Below are 25501 nucleotides of genomic sequence, written 5' to 3'. Positions count from 1 at the left end.
AGTAAAACACTTGTCTAGGAAGGTAATCTTTAAGGAATTAAAATTGATGATCAGCGTCAAGGTGTACCCATATTGGGATGGTTCTAACCTCTAGTATTAAAGCCTTGCCATGCATCAAAATTACGTCAATGTGATTAAGGGCCAAGCAGGACCGGGTCTGAATATGGATACTCAGCAATGGGAAGCCAAATAAACGTAATGTCCAGCTCAAAGAAAGGGAGGCCGCATCATGCCTGCATGTAAGCATGACCCGGAACTGACTGACAGCCGGCTCTGCACAGATGGCTGCCAGTGTGAGCACCAGAGCGTGCCTACTGCCCCCACTCACAATGCTTTCAGTATGGCAGCCGGGTGTCTCTCTAACTAAATACACCCTATATCTGCAGGTTAATAGCATTGTCCAACATGGCATGTTCTCTTTAATATCAGGATTATGTAGACATTTTTAAAGATTTTCAAAATAAGTACATCAGGTTCATCAGGTCGAATACATTTTTTTATTAATTGCAGTAGATCGGCTCACTCGGCTGCACAGAGATAGACAAAGGAACCGTTTTCTATTTAAAGACCGGCTGGTTTATTGCAATCCTCATAATCCACGTCATCAGAATACGTAAATACAGACTTTGTCCAATATAAGGTAAAACAAAAGTAACAAGTCCATCCAATGGAGCTAGTTAGCCCACCTGGCTTAGAGACCACCTTCTTAATCCTTCTAGCAAAGACATTCAAATCAAGGAGAACTGCAACGTACACACACAGCTCAGAGTTCACAACTCCAGGAACATCCACCACCGAAAGACTGAAAAAGCCGACTATTCACCTTCTACACCCCACCCTGGGGAGGCGATATGCTGAACAGCTCTTCACTTAAAAAACCTTACCCTTAAAATGGCTGTTTAACCCCTCTTTGGAATTAGTGTGCTGGAGCAATTTCCCTAGGTTTATATCACTGAAGCCAACAACCTCAGTGATACACATCTCATCCATCTCTTTACCAGTGACTATCACATAAGACATACAGTTTATATTGTGAAATCTGGGGAGAGTTCCACTTAAAAAAAGGGATCCCTATCAGTTTTGACCCTGGGAAATTATTAGGAAGAGAGATGACATTGCAGATCTTCAGCCATTAATATCTCACTGTATAATGCTGGCACTCTAGACGTCTGCTTCCCCAGGCACTTCCAGGTACTTCACTGTTACATCACATGGGCACTGTGTGATTTGGATTTATCTGGAGTACTGGATGTTGTACTAAAACCATTATAAAAAAAAAAAAAAAAAAAAAGAGCCGAGCCTTGAAATCTATTCCACAGAAGTTGCATACTAGAATTAACTCCTACAACCTCTTAGGATCGTAAACACCAAGAAACGTAGGTGACTGCAGCAAACAGATGTGTAATTGCAGATGATCATAGCGTAAATGCACCGACCTTATCAATAAAAAAGGTGACTATTTACCAGGTGCATGAACCCGAGCACAGAGGAGACCTACCTCAGTCATATCGAGGCGTGCACATAATTCCAGGAAAGAGCATAGCGCGGCGAGCATCCACAAGGAGAAAGCAGCAGATAAGGATGGTGTAATATCAGGACTTTGCCACACACTTTAAAAATAAGATCGACCAGACAAGGCAAGACTTTATTGTTCAACCACCACAACCCCTTTGTATACCAGACCAATGCCCAAACCCCATAACCTCCCTATCCAACATCACTGAAGGGGGACTTAATTGTCTCCTCTCCAAATCCCACCTCACCACCTGTGTGCTCGACCCCATCCCATCCCACCTCCTCCCCAACCTCACCACCACACTTATCCCATCCCTAACCCACCTCTTCAACCTATCACTAACTTCTGGCACCTTCCCCTCTGCGTTCAAACATGCCACAATCACGCCTATCCTTAAAAAGCCAACCCTCGATCCAACTGCTATGTCCAGCTATCGCCCAATATCGCTGCTCCCATTTGCTTCCAAACTCCTGGAGCAGCACGTCCATGCTGAACTCTCCTCCCACCTCTCATCTAACTTGTTGTACGACAATCTACAATCTGGTTTCCGCCCCCATCACTCAACTGAGACTGCCCTGACCAAAATCACTAACGACCTACTTACCGCCAAAGCTACTGGACAATACTCTGTACTCCTCCTTCTAGACCTGTCCTCTGCTTTCGACACAGTTGACCACTGCCTCCTACTACAGATCCTCTCCTCCTTTGGCATCAAAGACCTCGCCCTATCCTGGATCGCCTCGTACCTTTCCAACCGCACATTCAGCGTCTCCCACTCCCATACTACCTCCTCATCCCACCCTCTCTCTGTTGGAGTCCCCCAAGGCTCTGTTCTAGGACCCATACTCTTCTCAATCTATACACTTGGCTTGGGACAACTCAAAGTCCCATGGATTACAGTACCACCTCTATGCTGACGACACTCAGATCTACCTCTCTGGCCCAGACGTCACCGCTCTGCTGTCCAGAATCCCAGAGTGCCTATCAGCCATATCCTCCTTCTTCTCCTCTCGCTTCCTCAAACTCAATGTGGACAAATCTGAACTCATCATCTTTCCTCCATCCCACAAATCTTCCTTACTTGACCTATCTATCGCAGTCAATGACATCATGCTTTCCCCTGTACCCGAAGTCCGCTGCCTCGGAGTAACCTTCGACTCTGCCCTGTCCTTCAAACCACACATCCAAGCTCTTTCCACCTCCTGTCGCCTCCAGCTCAAAAATATCTCCAGGATCCGTCCTTTCCTCAACCCCCAATCTACTAAAATGCTTGTGCACGCCCTCATCATTTCCCGCCTTGACTACTGCAACATCCTTTTCTGTGGCCTCCCTGCTAACACCCTTGCACTTCTCCAGTCCATCCTTAACTCTGCTGCCCGACTAATCCATCTCTCTCCTCGCTACTCCTCCGCTTCCCCCCTCTGCAAATCTCTTCACTGGCTCCCATTCCCTCAGCGTATCCAGTTCAAATTGCTAATACTGACCTACAAAGCCATCCACAACCTGTCTCCTCCATATATCTCTGAACTAATCTCTCGATATCTTCCCTCACGTGACCTCCGGTCCTCCCAAGACCTCCTTCTCTCCTCCACACTTATTCGCTCCTCATCCAATCGCCTCCAAGACTTCTCCCGAATATCCCCCATCCTCTGGAACTCTCTGCCCCAACACGTCCGACTATCAACCACAGTCGGATCCTTCAGACGGAACCTGAAAACTCATCTCTTCAGGAAAGCCTACAGCCTGCACTGACACCGCTGCTGCCTCATCACCAACGAAGCTACCGCCTCACCAACACCGGAGCTACCGCCTCACCAACACCGGAGCTACCGCCTCACCAACACCGGAGCTACCGCCTCACCAACACCGGAGCAACCGCCTCACCAACACCGGAGCTCCTGCAACCCTCAACCTACTGTCTCCTTCCCCATAATCCTGTAGAATGTAAGCCCGCAAGGGCAGGGTCCTCGCCCCTCTGTATCAGTCCGTCATTGTTAGTTTGTTTACTGTATGTGATATTTGTAACTTGTATGTAACCCCTTCTCATGTACAGCACCATGGAATCAATGGTGCTATATAAATAAATAATAATAATAATAATATCAGTAAAGTCAGGAATACAGAAGATCATACGCAGCCGATCATGGGCACAGTGTGCAGCGGGGCATCCGCAGAGGGCCTGTACCCAAAAAGGCATCTCCCGCACTGACACCAGTGCTAATGGCACACTTATGGAACAAGGCGACAGTCTATGCACCCACTACACGTCAGATCCAAGTCCAATATACAAGATGTAAACCATTAGCGTATGTGCACATGTGGGGTTTTGTCGCTTTTTCTGTTTCCCCAAAACCTGAAGAACTTCCTAGTACTAGCAAAGTGAATGAGAATCCTAAGTCTGATGCACATTGCTTAATTTCTCCTTGCAGATTTCATTCTGCAGCGTGTCAATTTTTTTTTTTTTGCAGCATGCATTCTTGGTGCAGGTTTCACCCATACTAATGACAGGGGAAAATTCTGCAACAAAAACACATGTAAGGCTGTGTTCACACGTTGCGTTTTTTTTGCGTTTTTTCCCGATAAAAACGCTATAAAACCGCAAAAAAAAGCATACAATAAGCATCCCATCATTTAGAATGAATTCCGCATGTTTTGTGCACATGATGCGTTTTTTTTCCGCGAAAAAAACGCATCGCGGCAAAAAACGCAGCATGTTCATTAATTTTCCGTTTTTTTTGCGGATTTCCCACTCCAAAATGCATTGGGAAGTGTCCGGAAAAAAACGCGGCAAAAACGCATGCGGTTTTCTTGCGGATTTCTTGCAGAAAATGTCCGGAATTCTCAGGAATTTTCTGCAAGAAATCCTGAACATGTGCACATAGCCTAAAGGCCCCGTCACACATAGCGAGATCGCTAGCGAGATCGCTGCTGAGTCACAAGTTTTGTGACGCAACAGCGATCTCAGTAGCGATCTCGCTATGTGTGACACGTAGCAGCGATCAGGCCCCTGCTGTGAGATCGCTGCTCGTGTCGGAATGGCCTGGGCCATTTTTTGATCGTTGAGGTCCCGCTGACATCGCTGAATCGGCGTGTGTGACGCCGATTCAGCGATGTCTTCGCTGGTAACCAGGGTAAACATCGGGTTACTAAGCGCAGGGCCACGCTTAGTAACCCGATGTTTACCCTGGTTACCATCGTTAAAGTAAAAAAAACAACCGCTACATACTTACCTACCGCTGTCTGTCCCCGGCGCTCTGCTTCTCTGGTCTGGCTGTGAGCGGCGGGCAGCCGGAAAGCAGAGCGGTGACGTCACCGCTCTGCTTTCCGGCCGCTGTGCTCACAGCCAGACCAGAGAAGCAGAGCGCCGGGGACAGACAGCGGTAGGTAAGTATGTAGCGGTTGTTTTTTTTACTTTAACGATGGTAACCAGGGTAAACATCGGGTTACTAAGCGCGGCCCTGCGCTTAGTAACCCGATGTTTACCCTGGTTACCCGGGGACTTCGGGATCGTTGGTCGCTGGAGAGCGGTCTGTGTGACAGCTCTCCAGCGACCAAACAGCGACGCTGCAGTGATCCGGATCGTTGTCGGTATCGCTGCAGCGTCGCTAAAGTGTGACGGTACCTTAAAAGGGGAAAAAAAAGCAACAAAAATGTGCTTATGTAATGCAGCGTTTGTCCCTGCCAACACATGAACATTTGCAGATAATGACTGCGTGCACGTACCCTTTTTACAGGCCTTTTCATACTTCAGTGCCCTCTAATCTAATTACAAGCAGATCTGTTGGGATCCCGGCCTCGAGACCATCACGATCACTCCAGCTTTCCTCCCCTGCCGGAGCGCACAGATTATAGTACTAATTCAATGGCAAACATCGGCTACAAAGCAGAGCACTCCGGTCCCCCGGTGATCGGTGCGAGTCTCCGGGCCCCAGACAATCTACCTATAATTAAAAGGGCACTGGAATGTGGGGGAGGGGGGAAAAAAACTTAGGGGTTTAAATACTGCAACACAGAAATGCATATCTGAACAGTAGTCACAGGTCTTGGCAGTGTCCGGTTATATTCTGGTTCCTTCAGAAAAACGGAGGTACAATCTTAGACCTCCAAAGTTCAAGACGTTACGCCGCTCCTTCCTTAGAACACTAGGATCGTTTTCATTAGTAAGATTTTTTTTGTATTTTCCGCTGTCTAAGCCTCCTATAGTCAGAAAAATCTGGAATCTGAACACCGGACAGCAGATCCGTCACTCCGTCCTTGATAGATCAGACCGACAAAATGAAGTCTAATCTGATATTCCGAGTGAATGGCGAATACGTGACGCGTCTCCTGCTGACATCTGTGCGAGTGAGAAACCCAATAACCAAACCGGCTACGTGTCCGTTACCAACACAGCAGAACCAGATCACCATGTACAGCACCACTTTCTGCAGAGATTGGCTCACCTCTCACTCTCCGTACGGTATGGTGGGCAGGACACAAGCACCGCGTTACAGGCGGATATAGCCATGACTAACAAAGGCAGCAACTGTGAAATCTGCTCACAGGGTCCTATTCTATCAGTGAGTGGCGAGTAATCAGCCGAAAAACCATTACATCTTGTTTACTGGGTGTGTATTCAAGAAACGCATAAAGTACAGGATCTTCTGACTGCAGAGGAGAAGCAGAGATGTGACCGTAATAATGGTAATAAGCGTAATACTCCAGTATACTAAATAATATAAAATTACAGAGACAACCCATCATTATCTACAGGCCCACTCGGAGGGGTGACCTACTAGGGCTCCCCCCTTATGCAGGATCAAAGCATTCATTTGATCAATACAAGTTGGTATATATATATATATATTTTATATCTCAGCCTCTATTGATCACATGATCACTTTTTCATATATTATATACGGGTAATCATATTCATATTAGAAACGGATTGCATTAGCAGTAAGCAGACCATAGAGCGTCTCTATATGTAAACCAGCCGCATCTGCTCATCCGCTCTCCCTGACCGCACGTTATAAAGGACCCCAATAAATGTGTGATTTTACACGCCGAGAGCCGCTTTCCTTCCGGTGACTGCATTAGGTCATATATTTTATACGTTTATGGAAAGCGTTGATGACGGTGACCACATACATGTATATACCCCTTGAACGCTTCTCAGTGGTTTCAGCACATCTCTTGGCTTTTCACAATGAAATGACGGCGAGACCGGACGGCCTGCAGCCGCTCATACAAATAACGTATCTCCTGTAAAGCGCATAGTACTTACCCACCCACGAAGCAGAGGATATAAAAGGCAAAGTAAAATATAGCAAAGGGTCCAAATGTGATGAGGAAGAGCACGCCACCGAGACTACCCCAACCCCATATGGAAAGCCTGGCCTGCAGAAAAAGAGAAGAAAACAAGAGATTACACCATTGTGACTGACGCCGGATATTAAAGCAGTACATTTGTTACCATATTTAAAAAAAAAATTAAAATAAGCATTTTAAGAGTCTAGTTACAGAGGTAGAGCTCATGGGGACAAGTGCATTCAATCTCCACCGACCCTCCCAGCCGGACTGACAGCCGCAGCTTGTACTGAGCAGGGTGAGACCTCAGGAGGAAGGACGACACTGAGGAGCTGTCAGTCAGGCTGGAGAGGACATGGAGTTAAAAAAAAAAATTAAGAATTATAAAAGTTCTTTGAAAAAAAAAAAATGGTTCAGAATTGCTATGAAGACATTTTTCAAAAGGAGAACCTACTTAAAAAAAATAAATAAGAAAAGAAAAAAGGGAAATATCATTAGCACAGCCAAAACATATGGACAGCATATTGGGAGTGTATGATGCCCTCAGTTTGGGTCAGTAGAGCGGAGGTCAGGACTTGCATCAGCACTATGGAGACAGAATGCATCCAGACCACACTTGTCCAACGCTGACCCAATTCTGCGAGTCACAGAGGCCAGGTTCACACTGAAGCTGCACTTTAAGCTGCGTGCACAAGTTGCGGATTTTCTGCGGATCCGCAGCGTTTTTTTTCCCACGCAGAAACACTGAAGATCCGCAAGTGATTTACAGTACAATGTAAATCAATGGGGAAAAAATGCTGTGCTAATGGTGCGGAAAATTCCGCACGGAAAACGCTGCAGATTAAAAGAAGGAGCATGTCATTTATTTCTGCAGATCTGCAGCATTTTTGTACCAATTCCATTATAGAAATCCGCAGGGGCAAAAACGTATGAAATCCGCACAAAAAAACGCATGAAATCCGCACCTGCGTTTTCTACCAAGAGATGCAGAATCAGCACAAAAAATTCCATAGGCAAATCCGCAACGTGTGCACATAGCCTTAGTCATGTCCGGCTTCAGTGCTGCAAACCTGGCCTACGAATCCCAAAACGCATAGGATTCCTCATGTACAAATCTGTCTCCGACCAATCATCTATCAGCGGTTAGGAGACGTACTGACTAGTGCCGAGAAAGAAGGGTAAAAAAAATTGTGGTTCAGTCTCTCTTCCATCACATCCATATAAACAGGAAACTCATCTTCTGGAATAACTAACCCGGATAGGGAAGTGGAGGTAAGGCTGGTTTCACATTGGCGTTTTTTCGGGTGCGTTTTTGCGGTAAAAAACGCAAAAAACCGCATGGTGAAAAAACGCATGTAAACGCGTGTAAACGCTGCGTTTTTTTGACGCATGCGTTTTTGCATGTGGTGAAAAAAACGCGGCGTTTTGACGCGTTTACATGCGTTTTTACATGCGTTTGCGTTTTTTAAATGCATGCTGAGAAATGTGTGACAGCTGCCAATCATCAAAATAAAGTAAAAAAAACCACTATAAACAGAAATAGTTAAGGTTAGGGTTAGGGGTAGGGTTAGGTGTAGGGATCATAACCCTAACCCTAAAGGGATCCTACCCCTAACCCTACCCCTAACCCTAAGGGATCCTACCCCTAACCCTACCCCTAACCCTAAGGGATCCTAACCCTAACCCTACCCCTAACCCTACCCCTAACCCTAACCCTACCCCTACCCCTAACCCTACGGGATCCTAACCCTAACCCTACCCCTAACCATAAAGGGATTAGGGTTAGGGTTAGGATCCCTTAGGGTTAGGGGTAGGGTTAGGATCCCTTAGGGTTAGGGGTAGGGTTAGGATCCCTTAGGGTTAGGGGTAGGGTTAGGATTAGGGTTAGGGGTAGGGTTAGGATCCCTTAGGGTTAGGGGTAGGGTTAGGGGTAGGGTTAGGATCCCTTAGGGTTAGGGGTAGGGTTAGGTTCCCTTTATCACCTTTATGTTGGGGGGTGGCATATCAGTGTGTTTTCTGTTTTTTTAATAAAAAAATGCATGCGTTTTTTACCGCAAAAAACGCATGCACCAAAAAACGCATGCGTCCCCATTGACTCCAATGTATTTTTTGACCCCAAAAAAACCGCATGAAAACGCATGCGTTTTTTTTTGGTCCAAAAAACGCTTCTAAAAATACTACAAGTAGCATTTCAGAAAATGAACGCATGCAGTAAAAAAACGCATGCGTCAAAAAACGCGACCAAACGCGTACACAAAAAAACGCATGCGTTTTCAATGTTAAATATAGGAAAAAAAAACGCATGCGTTTTTTTGAAAAAAAACGCTGCAGACAAAAACGCAAGTGTGAAACCACCCTAATTTGTCAAATATTATTGCAAAAGGGTAACAACAGGCAGAGTGGAGAAAGTATGAAAGACGGACCAGTACTGAATGATAATATATGATCATCCCATATATGAAAAGGTTTCATCTACCACTTTACAAGAGAGATAGAAAAATCTCAGGTAGCGTCCTGTTAAAAAATTCATTTTGAAAATACTTTGCCCTGTCTGATGACCGGACTTCCCAGATTACAGTTTTCTGACCGCAAAACCTACTCTAAAAACAAAATGAGCATCTACCCTGCAGTAAGTAAATATAATAGTACATGTATATAACAGATCGTACCTTGTTAATGTTTTGATTAAAAAAATTAAATAAAAACGTAAAAGCCATCCCACCACGACAAGGTGTACCCCATTGGGAAGGTCCTCGGTCCCGGTCCTGCTTTGTCCCCACATATATTGAGGCTGACACAGGGACAGTCCAGGATTGGGGTACACCTTGTGGTGGTGGGATGGCTTTTATGCATTTTGATCAAAACAGTGCTAACAAAGCAGCCCGTTATTTACATGTCCTATTACTAATTATGCATCTACTTACTATAGGGGATATGATTTACCTGTTAAATGGCCACAGTGTGAACGTGCTTCTACACACTGCCCGTGTGTCACATGTGCTGCGGCTCATTTCTTTGGATTTGCTGCCAGAGAACAGACCATCTCCGATCAGTAGCCGGCTGTGTATGTGCAGATGGTGGCGGGTGAATATTAGTATAAGCTCCGCACCCTGTTACACTGTAGCATTGGCCGGGGGTAATAATAATAATAATAATAATAATAATAATAAAACGCTCCTCCAACACTCCACAAACATCTTTTTCACACGGTGACCGGAGAGGCTGCGCTCTTCCTATACTAGAAGGCAGGTTATGTTAGAAGCCCACCTAGTATCTGCGCCTGGGGTATGGAGGAATCCCTGGTGCTTTTCCTGTCCTCAGTATTCTTCTGTAATTACTAATTAGAACGCTCCAATAATTTGGTCACCAATCAGTGATGTTGGAGTGAAGCTTCCTCTATGGGGAAACAATTGTTGGAGTGAAGTAAAATAAATAACCTTACAGGTAACGCTATACGGCGTCTGTCAGTACACTAGAATACATGAAGCATGCTCTTGTTTACACAATGTACTGCATCCGGTTCTCATGTATTTTTGGTCCCTGTCTCCACTTTTGCTATCACTGTGGAATCTGTTTTTCTTATATGCAAAAATAATGTCCAAGGTTGTCCTGCCGTCAAACAGGAAGAAACAGACAGCGCTCCGATGACAAACAAGGCTCCATGTTTTGTCTTATTTTATATCTACTTTATCTTTTTTGAGGGGAATTTGTCGTCATGTTTTGCCACCTAATCTGAGAGCAGCATAATGTAGAGACAGAGACCCTGATTCCAGCAATGGAGTCACTTACTGAGCTGCATGTTGTAGTTTTGATAAAAATCACTATTCTTACCAGAAGGAGATCACTAGAGGAATAATACAATTGCTGGCATGTAGTCCTCCATATTCATGATCTCTGTATAATGGAGCCCCCGCCGATTGGCAGATATTTGTGTACACTGTGCGTAGGCAGAAAGCTGCCAATCAGTGGTGTGGGCAGGGTTATAGAGTTCTGCATTCAGAAAGCGACCTGGTAGATCTGCAACACACCAAATAGTAATTTATCAAAAGGACAACAAGTAGCCTAGGAAGTGACACATCACTGTAATCAGGGTCTCTGTCTCTTCACTATACTGCTGTCAGATGAAGTACAAAAACAAGAGGACAGATTCCCTTTAAAATCCACAAGTAAAAAACACATGTAAAGAGCCTCACAGACCATAATGGGTACAAGATCTATCAGTGAACATGGATAGGACATGCATGCAAAAAATGGATATCTGCACGAAGCCTTAGAAATAGCTTTTAAAAGGAGAGGTTTTCTTTAATTCCTGTGTTGAGCCAGAAAAATTTCTACCACTTAAAAGGGGTTGTCCGGTCCAAATTGATAAGTCTGCAGGCGGCAGACTAATGAATCTCCCCATCGCACGCACTTGGGGGGATTCGCCGGTCTCTGAGCTGGGACTGGGGGGTATGTATGGGTTATACATACTCCTGTCTGAGCCCATCCAGTGACTTAAGAAATGTAATGAACATGCTGTGAATAATATCCGCAGTGCAACTATCAAAAATTATCCACAGCATGGCAATTTTGTGCTGCGCATACAAGTTAACGCAATATTTGGCTACCCAGAACCTTTCTCACAGGGACATCCACAGCAGTAATACCGCTGCGGGGCATCACTACCGGACCTAACCACTTCCAGAACACAGGGCTACATACAAAAGCTAAAAAAGCACTGACAACTCAAGAATTAAAGCCCAAACATAACTGGTTGACACCGGACTGTCGCCAGATTGCCTTTACACTAGATCTTATAAACTCCTCCAGGACTTTCTGCTGCCATTACTACCGTTACCATCTACACGGCTCGTTCTACGTACAGATTTGGCTTCTGTTCACATGGTCCGTACTTATTTGCATTTTCTGGTTCCTTTTTGCGCTCAATAAAACAAACACAATGATCCAGTACAGGACTTATTCATCTGAACGGGAATGGAAGGCTCTTCCGCGTCTCCTTTTCAGTGGCAATGCCTTTTACCATCTGAGCTCCATTTGTACCAGATCCGTTTTTCTTTAATTACCGGATCGGTGACACACGGACACCTGGACATGTGAAGACCCTTACACAATATCATGCTCTTCAGAAAAGGAACCAAACGGAAGAAGAAAACCCACCGCTCAGGAACAACGTGCGAGCGTCTTCACGCTTCCCTGCAGATGAGGGGGCTAAACATACAAAACCGCGAACGTTGTGAAATCAAGTGACAAAGCGACTTCTGAAAATATATCTTACCACTTCCAATGTGCTTAGTGGCGAAAATAATACAGAGGTGTCAGAATGTAGATAGGAAAGCGACACCATCATCATTTAACCCTTGTACGCACAAGGGAACCAGGGCTAATGTCCTCGGATGTAAGAAAAAAAAAAAAATGAAAAAACTATTCCTCAGACCATTTAAAAAAAAAAAAAAATACAGAAATAAAAGTTAAACATCTAAGGGTTCTAGGGGTGTGGCGGCTAGATCTAACATTTAATGCGGTAATAACCTGCGGCCATATTGTTCACATGGTGCCGCAGTGTAACTACAGGAATAAGCACGCCGTATCTGATAAGACTGCGCTGGGGAGGACTGTCTCCATAGGAGGCTCATTTTATTAGATTAAAAAAATAAAAATAAATACCGGAATTCTCTCTCCTGGATTGAATTGATTTTCTGGGGGTTTGCAGAGATCAGGGGAAATTTCAGAAAATAATAGGATGCTAAATATAATGACATCTTGAACTAAGCTGTTCCACCTCCACGACTGAATGCCTAACCCACCCAGCTCTCCACGACCGAATGCCTAACCCACCCAGCTCTCCACGACCGAATGCCTAACCCACCCAGCTCTCCACGACCGAATGCCTAACCCACCCAGCTCTCCACGACCGAATGCCTAACCCACCCAGCTCTCCACGACCGAATGCTTAACCCACCCAGCTCTCCACGACCGAATGCCTAACCCACCCAGCTCTCCACGACCGAATGCCTAACCCACCCAGCTCTCCACGACCGAATGCCTAACCCACCCAGCTCTCCACGACCGAATGCCTAACCCACCCAGCTCTCCACGACCGAATGCTTAACCCACCCAGCTCTCCACGACCGAATGCCTAACCCACCCAGCTCTCCACGACCGAATGCCTAACCCACCCAGCTCTCCACGACCGAATGCCTAACCCACCCAGCTCTCCACGACCGAATGCCTAACCCACCCAGCTCTCCACGACAAAATGCCTAACCCACCCAGCTCTCCACGACCAAATGCCTAACCCACCCAGCTCTCCACGACCAAATGCCTAACCCACCCAGCTCTCCACGACCGAATGCCTAACCCACCCAGCTCTCCACAACCGAATGCCTAACCCACCCAGCTCTCCACGACCGAATGCCTAACCCACCCAGCTCTCCACGACCGAATGCCTAACCCACCCAGGTCTCCACGACCGAATGCCTAACCCACCCAGCTCTCCATGTGGAAGGCCAAGTAATGACATAACATTCATGGCAATCAGTCAGCCAATGCCATGGTCATGGTCATGTGACGTCTTAATTTCGTTTTTAGAGGGGATATCCGTCTATCCCGGGGTAGACAACGGGAAAATCCAGTGTGTGCGCTGGAAGGATCAAAATTCTACAGCCACATTTAGTGAGGAAAAAAAATTAAAACTGCTAAATTGAGTTTTTTTGTTAACTGCAGCAACACAAAACAAAGTACCGTAATAAAAAGTGATCAAAACATTGGTGTCTAGCCCAAATTATCAAAAAAAAAGAAAAGAAAGAAAGAAAAGCTAAACAAAAAGCTAAACAAACCCTTACACAACTCCACTGATGGAAAAGTGAAACCAATGGGGGTCTTGAAAAATGGTGACAAGAAAAAAAAAAGTTAAATAAAAAGAGAGACTACACAAGTTTGGTATTGCTGTGAATTGTAGAATTATTGCTCCAGGTCATTTTTACAGTAGTAAGAACAAATATAAAAAAAACTATTGTGGAATTGTGTAATTTCAACACGTGGATTTTTCACAGTCTTCAAGTACTGTACATTATATAATAAAATGGATGGTGTAATTGAAAACTACAACTTGTCCCCTTAAAAAAAAAAAAAATTTAAGCCCACATATTGGTTATGTGAAGGGGAAAAAAAAAAAAAAAGTTATCGCTCTTGGAAGAAGGGAAGAAAAAAAGTAAATAAATAAAATGACAAAGCAAAGAATTTTGCTGATCAGACCCGACAATTATAGTTTAAGGGTAAGGCCGGGGTCACACTTACCGTATGGAAAATCAGTCGGAGTCTCCCTGCTGAGGGTCGCAGGAGTGTTCTCCGCATCATCATCCATGTGTAATGCATTTGCAATGAGATTTTCTCGCACTTATGTATCCGTATGACATACATACGGCTTTACATTTCTCACCGATTTTCCCCATTGAATTTTATGGCTCAATGGGCTAAAATGAGGAAAATGTGTGCGTATTTGTCGCAAGCTAGACAGATGGTCCCTGTGGTGTCCGATTTTTCCTCGCACCCATAGACTTACATTGGCGAGACTCAGATGATATACGGGTACAATCACAACATGCTGCGATTTCACTCGCACGCTGAATACAGCCGAGGAAAAAAGCGGTGATGGGAGCTGCCCCATAGATTAACACTGGTCCGAGTGCGATGTGATGTTTTCTCACATAGCACTCGTCCGTGTTCTATGCTAGTGTGACCCCGGCCTAACTATGTAAATCAGGTGATAGAATAAAGGCATACTTTGTACTGCAATTTTATCAGTTTTGTCACCAGGTTTTTGCCCACTAATCTGAGAGCAGCATAATGCTGGGGCTAAAACCCTGATTCCAGCGATGTGTCACTTACTGGGCTGCTAATTACAGTTTCAATTTAAAAAAAAAAGTTTTATTTATCAGCAGGAGATCATCACTAGAGGACTGCCATGCAGTCCTTCATATTCATGAGCTCAGTGTAGTCTCGCCCCCACCACTGATTGGCAGCTTTCTGTGTGCACAGTGCATATGCAGAAAGCTATAAGTGGTGTGGGTGAGGTTATACAGAGCTCAGCATTAGAGAATTACTAGATTAGCAGCAGGTAAATCAGGGATTACAGTACTTCAGAATTGCATCAAACAGCTCAAGAAGTAGCATTGCTGTAATCAGGGTCTCTTTCTCTACATTATGATGCTCTGAGATGTGGAACCTGGTGACCGGTTCCCATTAAGAGACAACGGATTAAAAAAAATGAAAAAAAAATGAAAAAAAAAAAATCAGACAATTTACTTGCCTTAGTGAAGATAAAAAGGGATGAGGGAAAAAAAGAAAAAAAACTAGAAGCAACTAGGTGGACACCTGACGGTCAAGGCGCTTTCTTCCTCAGATGGTGACACTTCTACGGATGTGTGAATGACGGCCAACTCAAACAGGACGGTTGTGATGTCACCGCTCTGCTTTCCGGCCGCTGTGCTCACAGCCAGTGCAGAGAAGCACAGCGCCGGGGACAGACAGCGGTAGGTAAGTATATAGCGTTTGTTTTTTCAACTTTAACGATGGTAACCAGGGTAAACATCAGGTTACTAAGCGCGGCCCTGCGCTTAGTAACCCAATGTTTACCCTGGTTACCAGCGAAGACATCGCTGAATCGGTGTCACACACGCCGATTCAGCGATGTCTGTGGGGAGATCCAGCGACGAAACAAAGTGCTGGACCTTCTTCCCCGACCAGCGACAGCACAGCAGGGGCCTGATCGCTGCTGCCTGTCACACTGGACGATATCGCTAGCGAGGACGCTGCAACGTCACGGATCGCTAGCGATATCGTCTAGTGTAACGGTACCTTAAAATTCAGGACAGAGAACGTCCCTGGGTGTAAAATGGACCAGACTGGCTCAATGCTGCAGTTTTTCACATGGACCGATGGCCTGGTTACAGCACGCGGAGAAAGATACAGCTGCCTGACCCCGACCATATTCCCAACATCACACTAAACTAAACAAAACACTTACCACTAAACATGCATTACCCATCCACAGAACAGGTGATAAACGTACGATCACGAGGGGTCCAGAGACCCTCCAGACCGCCTGATCGCATTGAGAAGAAACGAATGCAGCGGGGTTGAAGGCCAGATAAAGACGTTACAGGTAGGAATAATTGGGGCCATGTTCACACATAGAAGAAGTTTTCTACAATGCTGCTAAAAGTTCAGACCTTTTGGACTAAAATATTAATGCGGCGTGCATACGATGCAGCAATAACGCATCATTTTTCGGTAGTTTCAAAATAGCGACAAAAAACGTTTTGGTTATGTGATCGTGGCCACAAGGAATGAGTGCAGTCTAGGGACTTAGGCTGAAATCCCCATTATATCTGCTAACATTAGACACGTGAATACAAATTGTTTCTACAACCGCTTTCAGGCTCTGCAGAGAATCCAGACTTATTTTTATCCACGATTCCGAAAAAAACACATTTACTGGAGGAACAGGCGGATTTATTCTTCCATAGGATTCCACATGTAAGTGTTGCAGATCAGCTCCATGGAACTCTGATATGGGGCACATCAGCAGTAGACATCAGGGTCGGCCTCGGATTTTGGGGGATGCTCTTTTAGTAACATGTTACTCTGCCCATACGTGTACCATGAGTGATCCTGATGGTAATGTCTGGCCAGAAGCCTTTCAAATCAGATTTTTGCTTAATGCGTCAGAAAAGTCCCCAGGAGACCTTGCTCAAAATAATACTTTAATTGCCATGTTGCTAATTTTAAACTTCTTGCTCCGACCGCGAGACAGATCCCTGAATGCAAATGATAAGAAAAGCAGGAAGGCAATGCCGAGAGCGCACAACAAATGCAGTCCTGACACTGGTACACGGGTCCGTGCTGGCCGGGAGGATGGCACATTTTTACGGCTGCAGATTTATGCAGCAATTCTTCCATGTGGTTGGGTGCGCCACCGGGAATATAAAGGTGACTGTGCAAAGATCTCTATTCATTTGTAAGGGTTCTGTAAATGGCTGGCCAATATTCAGAAGACCTATACACGTAAATGGAGAGTGGTACACGCACGACCACCTTTCCTGACCTGGCAGCCCATGACGGATACCATTCCCTAGATACATGCAGGTCTCAGGGGTGGGATACACACGGAGATTAAAACAATTCATTGGTTACAGGTTTTCATTAAAAAATCCACAAAGTGCACACCAAAGGGTAAAATGCGCCACAAGTAACCATACAGATTTTATCAGAAATTTTCAAATTAAATCTCCGTTGTAAATCTGTAGCCCTAGATGTAAGAATATACAGGAATGACCTGAAGACCACAGATGAAGAAGAGCCGGCTGACACAGACCTCCCTCCAGTCACCTAACCATAGCCCTATTAAACATTTATGGGGCACTTAAAGTGTGAGAAAGCCGAGCATTGTGTTACATCATAGGATACTCGGAACATCCACACGGTTGTGATAACTTTGATCTCATAGTTGGTGCAAAACTTGATGAACAACACAAGTACCAACAAACAGCGCCATTCTGTGCACTTCTGTAACCTGCCGCTTATAGCACCAACGCATCCAAAATAAAAGCATCCTATGTACAGTGACCATGCAGAACGGTGTGTGTCCATAATTACAGGAAAACCTTGATTCTGTGTGTTATTCTATGCTAACAGTAGTGAGGGAGGCAGAAGAGATAAAGGCAGAGTTATACTAGGCAGAGGAAATTCGTAGACCAAGCATGGACACACATTGGCCTACATAGAAGCTGTGGGCATAAAATAGTCTAACATTTTAATCAAGACTGCACAATACGGTTTCATTTTCTACTTTAGATTCATTTCAATAAGTTTGCAAAAATGCACAATATGCACAGTCAGGATTCGGCTGCTGCAGTTGTCACATGACCGCTCGCGTGCCGACTAGATTCTCATCCTACATCTTCCAATAGAACACTGAAAGAAGCAGGAACAGAAGATAGTCGGCACATGAGCATAGATGAGCATCCACATGACTACTGCTCCAGCGGGCAAACAGCAGCAGAATCCTGACAGCATGTATACTGCACACTGGACCGATTCTGCAAGCTGCAGTCAGATTGAATGCCAAAAAAACATGCCAGGCCGGGGAAAACTCTTTACAAACAGGTTGTCATTCACAGAATACCAGAGGCCATTAACGAGGAATTGCTAAAACAACTCTAACAAAGGGAAAGCAAAGCTACAAACTGTCATCACAAATCCCGGCTCCTCAAGAGTTCAAAGTAAGGCAATTATTCCGTAATACATGAACATTTCCTGCTCAAAGGGGTTTGCCCCGATCTTGGAATGTGAAGACATTTAGCTGACAAATATGCCGTCCTTCCATTTTTGATCTGTGTAGTTCTGAACTCTAGGATCCCTACCATGTTTAGAGACAGAGATCACTACAGGGCAGCCCCAGCTTAATTCAGGGCCCCATGGAGAATAATATAGACGAATACTCGCAGTGACATCCTCGGTCCCCCACTGATCAGCAAGTCATCACCTATGCTGTGGATGGGCAATTACTTGTTTTCACTGGACTCGTATACAGTCAAATAAATAAGGCAGCACACTGCAGCGCTAAAATATGCAAACATGAAACATGAAAGCATTAAGCTACTTACTGGTAGCGGCATTTTTCGGAGGCCCATGACAGCACTACGAGAGAGGGGATCCGCCCTTCAGGAACAGGAAACCTACAGATACAAAAGGGCGGTACCTCTCCCCATGCATCAGTTGTATATTAGAGCCTGAGAGGACTACCGCGGTTAGTAGCACACAAACATACATTATATACAGTTTATGTCCAAAAATAATCAATCATAATGAACTATATACCACACGTGAGATCTATCTATCTCATTATATACATTATGGGAAGTGCAACCCCCACGTGAATAGGGAGGGAACTAAGGGTGCTGTCATGGGCCTCCGAAAAATGCCGCTACCAGTAAGTAGCTTAATGCTTTATTCGGACTCCCATGACAGCACTACGAGAGAATTACAGAGATGTAAACTACCTTAGGGAGGGACTATAGCCTGTAGCACCCTTAACCCGAAGGTGAGATCAGAAGAGAACCCCAAGTCCAACCTATAGTGCTTGAAAAAGGTGGAAGGGGATGACCACGTAGCTGCCTTACATATCTGGTCGATGGAAACTCCAGATCTCTCAGCCCAGGATGCAGCCATGGCCCGAGTGGAATGTGCCCTCAGATTCTGCGGAGCTGGACCTCCACCTGCAGTATAAGCCAGAGAGATAGCCTCCCTAATCCACTTCGCTAGCGTGTACTTCGACACTCTAAGACCTTTCCTGGGACCTTGGAAAGATAGAAACAACGCCTCCTCTCTCTTCCAAGCATCAGTGACTGATATATATTCTAAGAGACATCTCCTAACATCTAACGTATGGAGTAACTCCTCTTTGGAATTAGAAGGATTAGGGAGAAATGATGGTAGAACTATCTCCTGAGATCTATGAAATTCTGAGGCCACTTTTGGTAAGTAAGCTGGATCTGGTCTGAGGACTACTCTGTCCTGTAGAAACTCTGTATAGGGGGACAGCCTAGAAAGAGCCTGTATGTCTCCTACCCTACGAGCAGATGTAATTGCCACCAAAAATGCTGTTTTGAGGGATAGTAATTTAAGTGAGGCTGAATGTAAAGGCTCAAACGGTTCTTTAGTCAAGGCTGAGAGGACTAGGTTAAGATCCCAGGGCATTGACCTATTCCTGTGTATAGGTCTGGATCTACTAGCTGCTTTGATGAACCTTGATACCCAATAATTACCAGCAATGTTGCAAGAAAATAAGGCCCCTAGGGCTGAGACTTGTACTTTTAGCGTACTCGTGGATAGATTTAGCTCTAGCCCTCTCTGCAGGAATTCTAGAATCTGGTTAATTGGTAAACCCTCTTCGATATTAAAATTTGAAGAGGCCAGAAACTTCCTCCAAGTTCTAGAGTAGATCTTAGTTGTTATGAGTTTTCTACTCTTCATAAGGGTATCAATGAGGTTTGGAGAAAATCCTCTGTTTTTTAACAGTGACCTTTCAAAGACCAAGCCGTCAAATGTAGACCCTTCACTTGTGGATGGTTGATCGGACCTTGATGAAGTAGGTCCGGGATGTCTGGCAGTACCCAGGGGTCTTCCACCGACATGGCCCTGAGCCAGGAGAACCAAGCCCTTCGGGGCCAGAACGGAGCGATCAGTATGATTCTCGCTTGATCCTCCCTTATCTTTCTGACCACCAGAGGCAACAGGTTTAGCGGGGGAAACGCATAAGCCAACCGGAAATCCCATCTGATCAGGAAGGCATCCACTACCAGCGGATATTCCCTGGGATTCAAGGAACAGAATTTTTTCGTTTTTCTGTTGTCCTTGTTGGCAAATAGGTCCACCTCTGGATGACCCCACCTGCGGACAATCTGGTTGAAGATTTTTGTGTTCAGAGACCACTCTCCTTGTCTTAAGGTGTTTCGACTTAGAAAGTCCGCCTTTATATTTTCCTTCCCTTTTATATGTACTGCGGATAAAGATAGAAAATGGTTTTCCGCTATCTGGAGCAGGCGGTCCGCTATTTCCATCAGGGACTCGGAGCGTGTTCCACCTTGGTGATTCACGTAGGCCACTGCCACCTGATTGTCGGAGAGGATTTTGACATGGTGACCCTGTAGATACACGAGGAGTTCCTTAATTGATAATTCAATCGCCAACAACTCCTTTTGATTAGAAGAGGCTGATGTTTGGGGGTCCCATAGACCCTGGACTACCACGTCACCCATGTGTGCCCCCCACCCTGTGGGGCTGGCGTCCGTCGTAACTACCCGAGTCACTTGAGTCACCCAGGGAACTCCTGCTGACAGATTGTCTTCCCTTAGCCACCATCTAAGAGATGTCAGAACCTCTGGACTCAATGTCATCTGACCCTGCAAGGAACCCTGTAAGACTCTGTCATAATTCAGTACGTCAAACTGTAAAGGTCTGGAGTGGAACTGGGCCCAACGGACGGCGGGAATACAGGAAGTTAGGGAACCTAACAAGGACATAGCCTGTCTAAGAGTCATGGTTGGTTCTTTAATTGCTTTTAATACCTGTTGTTGGATATGGCGCAGTTTATCAGTTGGAAGACAGCATTGTTGGGACTCGGAATCTAACAGCAGACCTAGGAATCTCTGGTTTTTTAGGGGTTGTAATCGGGATTTTTCATAATTCACGATCCAGCCCAGATTCTCTAGCTTAGATATAGCTGTTTTTACCTGAGCAAGGCAATGGTCTGCTGAGTTCCCAACTATCAGGAAATCATCCAGATAAGGAATTATGAGGATATCAGATTCACGTAAATGCGCCATGACCTCCGCAACTACTTTAGTGAATACTCGGGGAGACGTTGAGAGGCCGAAGGGAAGGGCTCTAAATTGAAAATGTCGAACAATACCCCCCATAGACACCGCCACACGTAGAAACCTCTGAAAGTTTTCATGGATAGGAACATGATAATACGCATCTTTTAAGTCCACAACTACCATGAAGCAGTGTTTGAACAACATTTTAATTGCAGAGCTGATTGACTCCATTTTAAATGTGGCTTTAACCAGGTATTCATTCAGGGATTTAAGGTTAATAATAGTCCTAAATGATCTGTCTGGTTTCTGGATCAGAAAAAGGGGAGAGTAGAATCCACTCCCTCTTTCTGACTCTGGAACTTCAATCAGCACGTTTTTGAGGCATAAACTCACAACTTCTGCCTCCAAAGCCGTCTGTTCAATAGTGGAGGAACGTAAGGGGGTTAACATAAATTTATCCCGAGGCCAGTGAATAAATTCTAATTTCAGACCTTCTGAAATAATACCTCGGACCCAGTCACTATTTGAGATGTTAGACCATGCGGAAGAGAAGGCTGACAATCTCCCTCCCACAGGGATCGCTAGTCATTGGTCCGGTTTCTTACGTTCTTTTGAGGAACGGCGGAACATGTAACCCGTACCTCTCCTGCGTCTATCCTCCCATCTAAAATTCTCTCTAGCGGGTGAGGATGCGCGCTTCCTTCCGCGACCAAATCTCCTCCTGTTGAATGGACGCCGATAAGAAGATGATGACAAACTCGGGAATTTTTTCTTGTCATCTCCAGCCTTTTCAAGCAGGTCATCCAAGGTTGGTCCGAAGAGGTATTCCCCTTTGCATGGGATAGCGCATAATTTGGACCTTGATTGAATGTCACCCGACCAACATTTCAACCACAGGGCTCTACGAGCCGCGTTGGAGAGTCCTGCTGCTCTGGCCGCCATCCTGACCGAATCGACCGACGCGTCCGACAGGAAAGCCGCAGCATCTTGAATCACCGGAAGCGCACTTAGAATGGAACTTCTGGAAGCGCCTTCCTTAAGCTGGGATTCCAACTGTTCCAGCCAGACCATTAGGGATCTGGCTGTACAAGTCGCAGCCACCGCTGGCCTCAACGATCCGGCTGCCATCTCCCAGGTACCTTTAAGGAAGGTATCCGCCTTCCTGTCAAGGGGGTCTTTAAGGGATCCCATATCTTCGAAAGGTAATGCGGCCTTTTTTGATGCCTTTGCTACCGCAGCATCTAATTTAGGGGCCTTGTCCCAGGTATCCACAGTCGTATCCTCAAAGGGATATCTGCGTTTTAAGGCTGGTGGTAATGAGCCTTTCTTCTCCGGTTTCTTCCATTCCCGGAGAATCAGGTCTTGAATTTTATCATTCACCGGGAAGGACCTACGCTTCTTGTGTTCCAAACCACTGAACATTAGTTGCTGACGGGAAAGCGGAGTCTTAGGTTCTTCTAGGCCCATCGTACCTCTGACCGACTTAACTAATTTATCTACCCGGTCCAGAGGCAGACAGAATCGGCCAGATTCCTCTTCTGATGACGAGGAAGAGAGATTTGAGCCATAGGAACCTTCATCCTTATCTTCCTCTGATGAATCAGAGATCACCGAGGTTCTCTGTTTTGAACTCCCCTCCTGGGACATAGACCGCAGGGATTCCCTTACTTCTGTACGGATCATCTCACGCAGATTAGCCGTAGAAGCAGATTCTTCCGCTACCTAGGGGAGGACAATAAGGGTGATACCATCTATCTAGCCTGATGTCACTCAACCCCTCCACTCCTGTAGACCTCACCGTCTGTTGTATACAGGAGGCGCATAATTTTTTAATATAAGAATCTGGTAACGGGACTTCACACAGGGCACACTCCTTATGTTTCGACTTTGCACTTTTCTTTCCCTAAAATGACAAAGTATAAGGGGCCCGCGTCACTGAGTGAGCATTCACGTAGATCTCTTACCAGTGTACGCCAAAAAAGGTACCGGAACACGAGGGGGTTCTTTGCCAGTCGATGCTCTGGATCCCTGCTTGGACGAGCTTTTACGGCTGGACTGGTCACTTCTGGCATGCTCCTTCTCCGTGGGCTTTTGTCGCACGTCCTCCGGCAACTGAAGCTGCCGCTCACCATCACTCTCCATGATGTGGATGTGACCAAAGGCAGAGCTCTATTCCCAGCTCCTGCTTAAATCCCCCTCAGAACCGGTCAGCAGGCTGCCTGGCGCCACTCCTATTGGTTCCGGCTGATGAGACTACATCTGGGGGGTCAGCGCAGTGTGTGAGGAGACCGGCGTTCAGGATCGATGGGCGCCGCCATCTTGGATGAACTGCGCATGCGCAGTCACCCAGAGACCGGAAACGCCTGCTGACTCCGCCCCCTCGACGTCACTGCACCGGAAACGCTCCAGCTAACGCTGAGAGCGATGCAGGACGCCGAAGAGCACGCAGCAGCGTTCCGGATAGCGTTCCCCTCCTGGCACCGCTACATCACCACCGTGCTGCACCACCACATGGACCGAAGGAGCGATATACTTACCGGCGCCGGCGCTAACGGAGATCAGGAATCCTCTGGACTCTGCTCCCTGCTGTCTACATCACTGACGTGCAGTCCAGCCAGGACCACCGTGATGTCTTCCAGGAGCTTCCGCACCGGTCGAGGTAGGAGACCCCCCCGCTACCTGATTCGACCGGCCGGCCTGGGATCCATTCTACGAGATTCATCTGTAGGATCCTGCCCCTCCAGGAACAGGAAACCAACTGATGCATGGGGAGAGGTACCGCCCTTTTGTATCTGTAGGTTTCCTGTTCCTGAAGGGCGGATCCCCTCTCTCGTAGTGCTGTCATGGGAGTCCGAATAAAATTGAACTGCATTACTGCACTAGAAATATGGAAAATGAGAGTGTTTAGCGGATAAATTGGCCAATTCATGTGTACCTGGTAGCCACATTAAGGCATCTCTCGTATACCAGGTCCTACACTTTCCTTTCCTCGCTGAGAATAAACGTCTTCATCCGAATGGGTACCCTGGGCACACTTGATCTATGTTTAGATGTGACGGTCAGTTTTTTGAAATTTGTATTCTTTAGCCTTCTGACTGAGCACTCCGCCTCCTCTTAGCCACAGGTGTTTTAATCACAGCAGGTCCATTACCCCTCCACAGAGAGAGAGAAATTCAGTCTAAGAAGAGGTTTCATAGGTACCCATTCAGATGAAGATGTTTATTCTCAGCGAGGAAAGGAAAAAGTAGGACCTGGTATGCGAGAGATGCCTTAATGTGGCTACCAGGTACACAGGAATGGGCCAATTTATGCGCTAAACGCTCTCATTTTTTCATATTTCTAGTGCAGTAATGCACTTCAGTTTTCATGTTTGCATGTTTTAGCGCCGCAGTGTGCTGCCTTATTTATTTGACTGTATACGAGTTGGTGACTAAGTTCAGCACCTATTCACACTTGTTCTACGTTTGGATGTGATTGAGTTTTTTTAAATTTGTTTTCACTGGAAACCCCCATTAATGAAAGGTTTGCACAATTTAGGTATGACAGAAGAGTGGAGCGTCCTGCAAATAAGATCAAGAGCTCTCCCACATAAATCAGCACAATTACATCAATGGCCAATCCAATCAAGTGAGAGGAACGCGGCCACAGTGGTTAGTACGTGTCCCATCAGGAGCTTAATAATGCAGATTAATGGCGCGGGGATCATATAACTGATTATAAATCACAGCAATGTAATCAAACCGCAAATATCAGCAAGATCTTGTAGTGGTAGAAAGAGATAATCCACAAACGCTCTATTAGAAAGCATCTCCAAGTGCACAACACAGAATTGTGGCAGGACAGTGTGCTTATTCAATGTATGAGACCAATCACCTGCAGGCAAGTGTCAAGTGCTTCCCCGGGACATCTAGCACTACAGGGAGAGGTCATGCAAGAAGATGCACACTATAAGCCAACTTACTTATTACTCACTTTAAAGCCGAGTATAGGTTGTTTTTATTTTCTATGGGGCGCAGAATTAAGTAGGGATTTCCCAGCAGTGGACAAATCCTTTAAGAAAGCGTCTCAATATTGTTTATTGAATGGCACTGCGCTTCAGTTCATGGCATGTGCAGTGGTCTGTTATCACCCATTCATTTCATTTTAATGATTGTTAGCAGTTCTTGAAGTCAATCAGAAACCAATGGCATATCCTAATCACTCTAGGAGAGCAAAACATACATTTAACGGGATCCAGTCACTTCGAGAACAGCTACTTACCTGCAAATATTGGGGTAATCTGCAGATAAATGGCAATTAAATAATTTTAAGGTGT

At 45.6% G+C, this 25501-nt stretch overlaps 1 protein-coding gene across 1 annotated transcript in view; it reads right to left on the bottom strand.

The window, feature by feature from the left end:
* Window positions 1–25501, bottom strand: part of SNX13 (sorting nexin 13) — a 133683-nt gene that overhangs the window by 92077 nt on the left and 16105 nt on the right. Inside the window, exon 2 of the mRNA XM_069729827.1 lies at window positions 6783–6895. Coding sequence (XP_069585928.1) covers window positions 6783–6895 — 113 coding nt within the window. The remainder of the gene's footprint in view (window positions 1–6782; window positions 6896–25501) is intronic.

Source organism: Ranitomeya imitator, chromosome 6 (genome assembly GCF_032444005.1).
Source record: "Ranitomeya imitator isolate aRanImi1 chromosome 6, aRanImi1.pri, whole genome shotgun sequence".
NCBI classification, from domain to species: Eukaryota; Metazoa; Chordata; class Amphibia; order Anura; family Dendrobatidae; genus Ranitomeya; species Ranitomeya imitator.
This window is presented reverse-complemented; position numbering and strand designations above follow the sequence as displayed.